Source organism: Prunus persica, chromosome G3 (assembly GCF_000346465.2).
Source record: "Prunus persica cultivar Lovell chromosome G3, Prunus_persica_NCBIv2, whole genome shotgun sequence".
NCBI lineage: Eukaryota > Viridiplantae > Streptophyta > Magnoliopsida > Rosales > Rosaceae > Prunus > Prunus persica.
Window position 1 is genome coordinate 10,700,893 of NC_034011.1, and position 11,891 is coordinate 10,712,783.

General features: G+C 39.7%; 2 protein-coding genes and 1 pseudogene across 2 annotated transcripts; 1 reads left to right on the top strand and 2 right to left on the bottom strand.

Moving 5' to 3' along the window:
* Positions 582-3,021, bottom strand: LOC109947958. The gene is made up of 2 exons (XM_020559833.1): positions 1,208-3,021; positions 582-1,030 (listed from the first exon to the last, which is right to left on the bottom strand). The coding sequence occupies exons 1-2, from the start codon at positions 2,088-2,090 to the stop codon at positions 990-992; spliced, it is 924 nt and encodes a 307-aa protein (XP_020415422.1). The 5' UTR covers positions 2,091-3,021; the 3' UTR covers positions 582-989.
* LOC18779922 lies at positions 3,216-3,823 on the top strand (annotated as a pseudogene).
* LOC18780749 (mitogen-activated protein kinase kinase kinase 5) lies at positions 10,647-11,642 on the bottom strand. Its single transcript, XM_007213110.2, has one exon. It carries the CDS (start codon positions 11,640-11,642, stop codon positions 10,647-10,649), a length of 996 nt encoding a protein of 331 aa, XP_007213172.2.

An 11,891-nucleotide genomic window follows, 5' to 3' on the forward strand; every position in this document is an offset into this window, starting at 1 on the left:
ATTTACGATTGTGCCACTGAGTTTCTTTTGACCATATCTCTCTCGTTACAACTCCGATTCAAGCCCACTATATGTCTATGAACTCGTCTTAGTACGACCTATCCAAAAATACAAGTCACGGTCCCAAACTCTCTCCGGTTAAAAATATGACTAAAATACCCTTAAATAATTAAATAATTAAATAAGGGTAAAATTTGGGGAAATTTGGGGTCGGGGTGTTACACCCAAAAACCCGTAGGGACTCAGGTGGTGTCTAAAACAATTTTAGATAAGGTGAACAAAATCCCAAAGTCCTAGAAGGCATTCGATTGATCAAAAAACTAGCATGCAGACAGGCATGTGACCAGAACTTAAGAGGTAAAGCTGCTGCAGTCATCAAGGTAACAGCAGTCTCAATTATATGCCTATTTTTCCTTTCCACTAACCCATTTTGTTAGGGAGCGTAAGGACAAGACACCTGATGCAATATCCCTTTAGATGTCAAAAACTGTTTAAACAAATGACTCTGATATTCTCCTCCCCCATCAGTTTGCAATATCTTAATAGAAGCAGAAAATTGGGTAGACATGGAGGCATGAAACTTGACAAAAGTAGAGTAAACAGTTGATTTATTGATAAGAGGAAACATCCAGATAAATCTGGTACAGTCATCAACAAACAGTACAAAATATCTATAACCCTCAATGGATACAACTGGAGATGGACCCCAAATATCACTATGAAATTTATGAAAAGGATGGGCTACTCTGTCAGAACTTACAGGAAAAGGAAGCCCAGACATTTTACCACCTAAGCAAGCTGAGCAAATAGATGAAGAATCGGAAGAACATACTATTTGAGAAGAGTGCAACATCTTCACAAGTACTTCATTAGTAGGGTGGCCTAAGCGTTGATGCCACGTGATGTGGTTTATTTTCTGACCAAGAAAAGCTGTGGGTCAAGAAACAGAGGTGAATGGTAGAGATTTAGGAAAATGATAAAGGCCTTTGCTACTCCTTCCTTTGAGAAGAACTGCCCTTGTTGCCTTGTCCTGCACACAATAACCAACATCATCAAAAGTAACCATGTAGTTATTATCATGACAGAGCTTGTAGACAGAAAGCAAAATCAGCTGATAGATGTGGAACATGTAGAACATTAGGTAATAATAAGGACTGAGAAGAAGTGATAGGAAGATTAGCATGACCAATATGTTGAACAGGCAAACCTTCCCCATTGCCAACAATTATCTTGTCATCTTGATCATATGGAGGAGCAGTCTCAAGCACGGATAAATTTGGTGTCATGTGATGAGTTGCTCCTGTGTCAGCAATCCAATTGTCTTGAGACTCAAACCCTTGTGCGTAAGCAGTCATAGCCTGGAGAGAAGCTGGTAGTGGTTGTCCTTGAAAAGCAAAATTAGCTCGATGGTAGCAATCAAGAGCACCGTGGCCTTTTTTACCACAAATCTGACACTGAATAACAGGAGAAGAGTTTGAATCAGTAGTATTGTGATAAAAACAGTTGGCAGTAGCATGACCCCTCTTACTACAGAGTTGACATTCTAGGATAACATGAGGCTTAGAACCAGAAGATGGACCCCATTGTTGCTTGAAACCAGAAGAGTTAGAACCATGCTTGTCGGAATAAAATCGAGAACCATGATATCCAAGTGACTTGAATCTGTCAGACTGAGGAGAAGATCGAAACTGGGAACCATTGTATCCATTATGAGGTCTTGAGCTAGAACCCTGAGTTGAGCTGGAACCTTGAGAAAAATGTTTTGCACCACCAGAATTATAACCACCAAAAGTATGCTGAGAAGAAGCACGCGTAGCCATCATGGTGTTCATAGAATGAGAAAGAGCAAGCATACGAATTTCAGCTTGTCTCTCTGCATTAAGCAACTGAGCTCGAAGATCTTTGAGACCAATGGTTGAATCACGAGCAAGCAACACAATGCGAATCATGTCATAGTCTTGAGGAAGACCATTAAGAGCAGTGATAACCACATCATCATAAGTAATATGTTCACCAACCGCAACTAACTGGTCACGAGCTGTCTTAAGCCGAAGCAAATACTTTTCAATAGAATCAGCACCTTTGTGCATAGTATGAAACTCAGTTTTAAGATGATTAACACGTGCCCTAGAGACTGTGGCATATCTATCTTGCAAATGAGTCCAAGCCTCAGAAAAGGTCTTACTACCAACGCCATACTCAATCGCATCATCAGATAAGGTAGCAATTAAGAGACTTAAGAGAGCCTTATCAGTCTAAGTCCAACTCTTATAAGCATTAGTAACCTCAGTAGTGACACCAAGCTCAGTATCTATGACAAACTTCGGTGGACAAATTGAGGAGCCATCAAATGGTCAAAAAGATCATAACCTTGCAAAACTGATTGAAATTGAAAGGACCACTTGACAAAATTATCATTATTCAAACGAATGGTAAGCATCCCTAGCAAACCCTCAATTTTGGGCGAAATCACCGTCATGACCAGAGTCAAAGAATCACACACAAAACACAACGTGGCAAAAGCAAACACAATCGATGCAAGAAATCACTACAAGGCTTCGTGCCTAAACTAGAATGCTTCACACAAGGCTTCGTGCCAACAAATCACAGAAATTCCAGAGAAAGAAGGCTTCGTGCCATGAAATCAACAAAATTAATTTCAGTACGGCTTCGTGCCAGATATCAATCACCAAGAATCAAGAGAAATCAAAGAATAAGCAACAAATTCCAAATCAATTTCACCAAATTCTGAAAAATCACTTCAAGGAGACACAATCACCATTCTTGAAGATAAACAGTGAACCAAGATTTGTGAGAAAGAATCAGAGACCTGAGAATGGCGAGCGAAGCGAACAAGAAATCACGTCAAGAGGCACAGCGATCGATCGAGGCTCTCGATACCTTGATAACCAGTCAAGTATGAATAGAGGAAACGAAGAAGAAAACTAAAAAAAGGTTCTGGATTTCTTTTTATTGATTCTATCTATTGATCCCATACAATATTAGCTGAGACTCAATATTTATAGAGTTTTGGGTTTTGCAGAATACATGAGTTGTCAAAGACTTAAACTCTAAGCTAATAACATACTCACTTAACTAACTGACAGCTGGCACACCAGCTTCAGACTACTTGACTAAACTTAATATAACTCGACTACTTGACTAAACTTAATATAACTCTAACAATTGGTTGGTTGTGATACCAGTGGAGAAGACCAAGGTTGTGAAGGTGGCTTGATGGACGATGCCTTTCAGTTCAACAAAATCATGGGATTAGTACGGAAGCTAGATACCCTTACAACATTGTTGATGGTACATGCAACACCAAGAGAAGAAGCCACCATTGCAGCCAAGATAATTGGGTATGAAGATGTTCCTGCAAACAGTGAAAAGGCTCTTCTTACCGTTGTTGCTCATCAACCAGTTTCTGTTGCCATTGATGCTAGTGGTTCTGATTTCCAATTCTATTCAAGTGGTGTCTTTACAGGAACTTGTGGAACGAGCCTAGACCATGGTGTTACTGCGGTTGGTTATGAAGTGAGTGATGATGGGACCAAATATTGGTTTGTGAAGAACTGATGGGGTACAGAATGGGGCGAAGAGGGGTACATAAGAATGCAAAGAGATATTGATGCAGCTGAAGTACTTTGTGGCATAGCGATGTCTGCCTCTTACCCCTCAGCATAGTTTTAGCATCATCTTAAATCAATTCCTATAATATATACCCCTTATAGGTATATCCAACGATATGTATGAACTTGTAAGTGTAATACTTAATAAAGATCGTATTGGTGATGATGTAAACCATCCATTTCTGTTAATGAAGAATCTTCTAGTGGTTTTCTGAACTGGCAATCCATTTTTCCTTTTGGATTTGCCTGTTCGGTGCTCTTCTTAATTAAGTTTGTTGGTTCTGATTATTAAACCAACATTTTGTTGGTTAGGAGTGTATGAGAGAGAGGTTGGAGAGAGGATATTTTCGGGAGAATAATTGGCTCAAGGCACTGATTATAATGGAAGATGATATTCCAATAGAAGATAATAGTGAGTTTTCTATTTAGCTTGGCTCAAAGGAATTTGTGAGTTTCAGGGCCTAAAACTCTCACACCAGAAGCTATTTTTCTATTGTGCTACTTCTACTGGGATTCTCTGGTTTGCCAGATTGCTGCAGTGTCCTTGTCTTCTGGTGGTTTACTGATCATTGACTACATGAAGCAGGAAAATGAAATTTGAACAGGAGACTAGTGCAATTCTTAGTTTCCAGCATTATTTATCAGGTTTTACTGTGCTTGTCAACATTATTTTATTTATCACATTAAACATCCACTTCTGTAGAAACACAAAGGGGAGAGAGAGAGAGAGAGAGAGAGAGAGAGAGAGAGATCTTAGAAACCATTCAAACAAATCCAAAAAATTATTTCTTGAATAAATCCCCTCTGCTACAAATGCTAATCATTTTTCTACGTTTGAATCATATCTCAGTAATTAATTCTATTTCAATAAAAGGACAGAAATTAGGATCATTACACAGAAATTTTGTACAGTCTCTACCCTTACCGTTGATTATTGGCTCAAACAATAGTCAAAAGTGGAATGCTATTTATTTTGGTAGTTGGTTTTGGCAGAGAGGTGATAGCATCACGTGGGAGACAAAAGCCATGCAAATATGGTTGGCTTTATTTGACTTCATAGCTGGCCTCATAAATTGGTTTCTTTGAATACTCATCCTTTGGCTATAAAAGGAGAAGCATGACAGCAGCTGAAGAAAGAGATAAGAGGGAGAGAAACAGTAAAAAGCCATCCGGCAGAGAGAAGAAAATTCTCTTAAGTTGTCTTTGCTTTGTATTTTCAGTTTTCTCTTCCTATTGTGAGTGTGTGAGCTTGGGCTATTTGGGTCTTTGGGAAACTGAGTGATAAACACTATTGTATGTTCTCATTGATTATAGTGGAATACTCCGTCGTCTCCAAACTGGATGTAGGCATTGCCGAACCAATATAAATCTTGGTGTTCTTGTTGGTGTTGTTTTGTTCTTTTTTATCTCTTGCCAGTTGCCAATTGTTGTTTATTTTTCACTCACAGTTGGTTGATGCTTCCTCACAACAAGTGGTATTAGAGCTCCAATTTTCAACTGGGGTTTCGTATGAGTGAAAAAAATTCATTGGAGCTACAGTACGTGAATAGTGCTGTGCTACAGTTCATGAATAGTGTCGGCACTACAGTCCATGAACAGTGAACTGCTACAGTACAGTGAATAGTAGCTGTGCTACGATATCCGTGAATAGTGCCGAGTGATTTGATGGCTGGAGATAAAGACGAATCTGTGAAGGAGAAGGAGTCGGCATCGTCTTCGTCGGCACCTAATAGACATTTAAGTGCTACTACAAGGTTAAAGGTTGATAAATTCAATAACTCTAATAATTTTGGTATGTGGCAATGTGAAGTTATAGATGTATTATATCAACAAGAGCTGGATATGGTTCTGGAGGATAAACCCGAAGATATTGATGACAAGCAGTCGACATGAATTAATCTTCATGCTTGTGCCTCTATTCGATCGTTCCTTGAGTTGAAATGCCCGTATATGAAGGAAACTTCTGCTAAGAAGTTATGGATGAAATTGGAGAAGTATATGACCAAGAGCGCAGAAAATGGGCTCTTCTTGAAGAAGCAACTCTTCCGATTTCAGTATCGTTCAAGTATTTCTATGCACGAACATCTCAATGATTATAATAAAATACTTGCTGATTTAGCAAACCTTGATGTGATAATTCCTGACGAGGATAAGGCACTATGTTTGTTAAATTCATTGCCTGATGATTATGATCATTTAACAACTACTTTGTTGTATGGAAAATCCAAAGTGAAACTTGGTAAGGTGTCTGCGGCATTGGTGAATCATGAGTGTCTTAAGAACGAATAGAAGACTCACAATTCACAAACCGAGGCACTCGTCGCAAGGGATCGAACAGAGGAAAGAAAATCTGGGAAGTGAGGAAAATCTCGTCCAAAGTCGAGAAGGAAGTTTCCTGCTAAAGACGAATGTGCCTTTTGTCGCCAAAAGGGTCATTGGAAGAAAGACTGCTCCAAATTGAAGAACAAAAAGAAGGAGAAAGCGGTTCAGAAACAAATATTGTAAAATCTGGAGATGATAATTTCGAGTTTCCTTTGGCTACTTCATCAGCTGATGGTCACTCCAAGGAGTGGATTTTGGATTCAGGTTGTACCTATCATATGTGTCCCATTCGGGAATGGTTTTCTAGCTTCGAGGAGCTGGATGGTGGAGTTTTTTTTATGGGCAATAATAATGCCTGCAAAACACAAGGGATAGGCAAAATCTGTTTGAAGATGCATGATGGAACAGTCAAAGAATTGAGTGATGTTCGGTATGTACCAGATATGAAGAAGAATCTCATTTCATTGGGTGTTTTGGAATACATGGGTCTCAAGATCACCATAGAGTGTGGAGTTCTTAAAGCTATGTACAGGGCATTGGTGGTGATGAAGTGTACAAGACGAAATAACATGTATTTCTTGAAGGGGAGTACAGTTATTGGTGGAGCAACTGTCACCGAAGTTGCTGATGCAGATAGCACAGACACCACAAGGTTATGGCATATGCATCTTGGGCATGCTGGTGAAAAAGCGTTGCAAGGATTGGCGAAGCAAGGCTGTTGAAAGGTGCAAAGACATGCAAATTTGAATTCTGTGAACATTGTGTGTTGGTAAACAAACTAGAGTGAAATTTGGTACTGCTATTCACCACACTAAAGGCATTCTAGATTATGTTCACACCGATGTTTGGGGACCATCCAAGAATGCATCTTGGGGAGAGCCATTATTTTGTCTCCTTTGTTGATGATTTCTCTAGAAAAATATGGGTGTACACCATGAAGCGTAAAGATGAAGTCTTGAAAATATTCCTGAAGTGAAAAAGGATGATTGAAACGCAAAGTGGTCGAAAGATCAAGACTCTCAGATCAGACAATATCAGACAATAGTGGTGAATATAAGTCTGATCCTTTCTTGAAAGTTTGTCAAGATGAGGGTATTATGAGGCACTTCACGATTAGGGAGACGCCGCAACAGAATGGGGTGGCGAAGCGCATGAACCGTACTTTGCTTGAGAAAGTCGGGTGTATGTTGTCTAGTACTGGTTTTGGCAAGGCGTTTTGGGCTGAGGCGATTACTTATGCAAGCCATCTCATTAATCGGTTGCCTGTTGCTGCGAATGAGGGCAAAACGCCCATGGAGGTATGGTCTGGTAAACCTTGTACTGATTATAAGTATTTACACATATTTGGTTGTCCTGCTTACTATCATGTCAGGGAAAGCAAGTTGGATCCAAAAGCGAAGAAAGCTCTATTTATGGGATTTAGCACTAGCGTGAAGGGATACTGACTCTGGTGTCCAGATGAGTAGAAATTTGTTGTAAGCAGAGATGTGACTTTTGATGAGGCTGCTATGGTAAATCAAAACAAGCAGCAAGGGGAAACAGAAGCGACCAAGACCATGAGTAGTTCAAAGCAGGTGAAGTTACTGAAGACTCCAGTTGTTCCAATAAGATCTGATGTTACAGACACTAGTTCTACAGTTGATTCTAATAATGCGGATGAGGATCATGAAGAGGAGGCATCTACCCAAGAGCCTCCATAGCAACAAGATTTTATTGCAACTAGAAGATCGAGAAGGGAAATTCGAAAGCCTGCTCGGTTTACTGATATTGTGGCATATGCATTTCCCGTTACTGAAGATGATATTCCATCCGCCTACAAAGAAGCTGTCTGAAGTTCAGAGAGCGTGGAGTGGAAGAAATCTATGGATGAGGAGATGAAATCTCTTCATAAAAATGAGACTTGGAAGTTGGTTCAGTTAACGAAGGAAAAGAAAGCAATTGGTTGTAAATGGGTGTATGCCAAGAAGATGGAATCTTTGGGAAAAGACAATGTAAGATTCAAATCTAGATTGGTAGCTAAAGGCTATGCTCAGAAGGAGGGCATTGACTACTGTGGGAGCAAATTTCCCCACGAGAATATTCGGTTCGGAAGATCCCCCTTTCTTCTTCGCCGCCTATTTCTCCCTGCAAAATAGAACAAATAAGAGGACCACACCCGGGGGGTGTTAGCCAAAGGCCCTCCAATGCCTAAGTCAGTTCAATCGATCCGTAGAGAAACGATAGCTAAAATAGGGTATGGGATGTGTTTATAATATAAATCGGGCGGCCAGAGCCTTATGTAAAAGAGAGAGAGAAAAGAGGTAGCTAGGCTCCGTGAGGGAAGATCTCTACAGAGGTTTTAGTAGTAGTTCTGACGTACCTCAACCCTTGTGTGTGGCTATGCTTTTATAGTGGTCTCGGAGGCTAGGGTTTCAGAGGAATAATTCCGCAGATGGAAGGGAATTATTCCTCCCCTTTTTGGAATTGATTTGATTAATTAGGGATTTGATTAATTAGGGTAAATCAAATCCCTAATTGTGGTAGGTATCAAATCAAATCCTGATTCAATTAGGTAACTCCTCATTTAATTGGGAATCGTGGTAATTAACCAAATCAATTCTTAACCTAATTAGGTAACGTTCAATTTAATTGAGTAATTCCCAATTAAATTGAGTAACTCTCAATTAGGTTGATTAATTCCCAATTAGGTCAAATAATCCACAAATGGAAGGAATTATTTGACCTAGGGTTTGATTTAATTAGGTTCCCACAACTACAATGAGGTATTTTCTCCTGTAGTAAAACATTCTATTCGTATTCAGTTGGCTTTGGTTGTACAGTTTGACCTTGAGTTGGCTTAACTTGATGTCAAGACTGCATTCTTACATAGTGATTTGGAGGAAGACATTTATATGTCTCAGCCGGAAGGTTTTAAGGTTACTGGCAAGGAAAATTGGGTTTGCAAATTGCGAAAATCATTGTATGGCTTGAAGCAGTCTCCAAGACAATGGTACAAGCGATTTGATCGGTTTATGATCGGGCTAAAGTATAAAAGAAGTCACTACGACCATTGTGTATACTTTCGCAAGCTACAAGATGGAACCTTCATTTATCTGCTTTTATATATTGAAGATATGCTTATAGCATGTAAAAGCAAAGTGGAGATTGAAAGGTTGAAGACTTAAATGAGTAATGAATTTGAGATGAAGGACTTAGGAGAAGCTCGGAAGATACTGGGTATGGAAATTGAAAGAGATAGAGCAAAGGGCAAGATTAGTATGTGTCAGAAGCAGTATTTGAAGAAGGTACTACAATGTTTTGGGATGAATGAAAATTCAAAACTGGTTAGTACACCTCTTGCCCCTCATTTCAAACTTAGTGCTTCTATGTCTCCTAAAACTGGTGAAGAGAGTCATTACATGGCTCAAATTCCATATGCAAGTGTTGTTGGTAGTTTGATGTATGCTATGGTGTGTACAAGACCTGATATTTCACAAGATGTTAGTATTGTCAATAGATATATGCATAATCTAGGAAAAGGGCATTGGCAAGCTGTGAAATGGATTCTACGGTATATTATGGGTACTGTGGATGTTGGTTTATTGTTTCAGCAAGATAAAGTTACTAGTCAATGTGTTGTTAGATATGTAGATTCTGATTACACAGGTGATTTGGACAAGCGTAGGTCCACTACAGGTTTTGTATTCGTTATTGCTAGAGGTCCAGCGAGTTGGAGATCGATTCTGCAATCTACAGTTGCTTTATCGACTACTGAGGCAAAATACATGGCGGTAATAGAAGCTATAAAGGAAGCCATCTGGCTTCGAGGGCTGCTTGATGACTCAGGGGTTCAACAGGACCATGTGGATGTTCATTGTAATAGTCAGAGTGCTATTTATTTAGCAAAGAATCAAGTTCATCGTGCACGTACGAAACACATTGACGTAGGGTTCCATTTTATTCGTGAGATTATTGACGAGGGAGATATTCTTCTTCATAAGATTGGGACCGCAGACAATCCTGCGGATATGTTAACAAAGCCAATTTCATTGCTCAAGTTTAAGCATTGCTTATACTTGAATAATATTTGTAAAATTTGTTGATTGTCCCTTGGGGAATTGGGAGACGACTATTGAGAGTTCTACTTCGAGGGTTTGAGCCAAGGTGGATATTGTTGATTATTGCCTCAAACAATCGTCAAAAGTGGAATGCTATTTATTTTGGTAGAGGTGATAGCATCACATGGGAGACAAAAGCCATGCAAATATGGTTGGCTTTTTTGGACTTCATAGCTGGTCTCATAAATTGGTTTATTTGAAAAGCTACTCATCCTTTGGCTATAAAAGGAGAAGCATGGCAGCAGTTGAAGAAGGAGAGAAGAGGGAGAGAAACAACAAGAAGACATCCGCCAGAGAGAAGAAAATTCTCTGAAGTTGTCTTTGCTTTGTATTTTCAGTTTTCTCTTCCTATTGTGAGTGTGTGAGCTTGGGCTATTTGGGAAATTGAGTGATAAATACTATTGTATGTTCTCATTGATTATAGTGGAATACTCCATCATCTCCAAACTGGATGTAGGCACTGCCGAACCAGTATAAATCTTGGTGTTCTTGTTGGTGTTGTTATGTTCTTTTTATCTCTTGCCAGTTGTTTATTTTCACTCACAGTTGGTTGATGCTTTGGCGGAACACTTATAAACTTGAACTGATCACTTTATCAAAGCACTGTCACTTCTTCACTGCTTGAACTCAAAGTTACACTTGCAATATCAGATTGTGAAGATCCATTATATTCTTCTGGTGGTATTGACTGAGCAACAAACGGATGAGATAAGAGCTCTTCAGTAGTTAACCTTTTATAGGGATTGAAGGCTAGGCAGATCTTTAGAAAATCCCTCCCCTCCTTTGAGATTTTAGCTGGAATCTTGGGAGAGTTAAAAACCAGCATGTCTAGGAAATCCTGAGGCTTCCAATAATAACTCTTATCCCATGAGGGCTTCCCGGTGAGCATCTCAAGCACAATGCAACCAACAGACCAAATTTCATAGGGCTGATCCTGCAACTTGTCAAGTAAAGCTTCTGGGGACAGATATATAGGAGAGCCTCTACATCCAGATCCACCCACCTTTTCTTTTGTTCTCTTAGCCAATTTGAAATCGGCTACCTTTGCCACCAAACTAGTACTTCCACAACTTGTGGTGGTAGGCACAAGCAGAATGTTCTCCGAGGTCAAATCGCAGTGAACATAATCACACTGGTGAATGTGCTTAACCCCTTCAAGAATTGACCTAGTATACCACTTAACCTTAGATTCCGGCAATCCACAACCGTCGGATTTCTTGATCAGATGATCAAGGCTTCCGCCAGAGGCATATTCCAAGAACAAATTGTAAACCTTCTCACCATTCTCATCGGCGGTGAATTGTCCACCAAAGCACTCAATAATAGAAGGGCAGCCCTTAAGTTTGATGAGAACCTCTGCCTCATGCTGAACAGACCTTAAACACGGCACCCCGTTAGACGATTTCACCACCATAATTTCAGGCCTACGACCAAACCGTGTTATGGGTTTCGCGGAAGTGGCAAGATGAACAGACCCATATCTTCCTCTTCCGATCAGCTCTCCTCTTACCCAGTTCACTCCATGATTACGCCTGCAATTCCTCTGCTTCTTTATTTTTACTTCTACTTTTATTTCTGCCTTTCTTTTCATGATTGATGATGATTAGTTTATGATAGCTTCTTCACAACAAAATTCACAGCCCTAGTGTTTCTTGGACTCTCTCTGCTATAACAACAGTGAGATGAAAGGAAGGTGAATTTGGGGTTTTATAAGGGGATAAGTTGGTGGGGTTTCCTTGATTTGAGACTTGGACGCCAAGCTACTAAATAACAGCTAGAAAACTACAACTAGTGCTAGTTCAAAACGCGTTTAAATCTAGAAACTTTTTATTTTTAACCC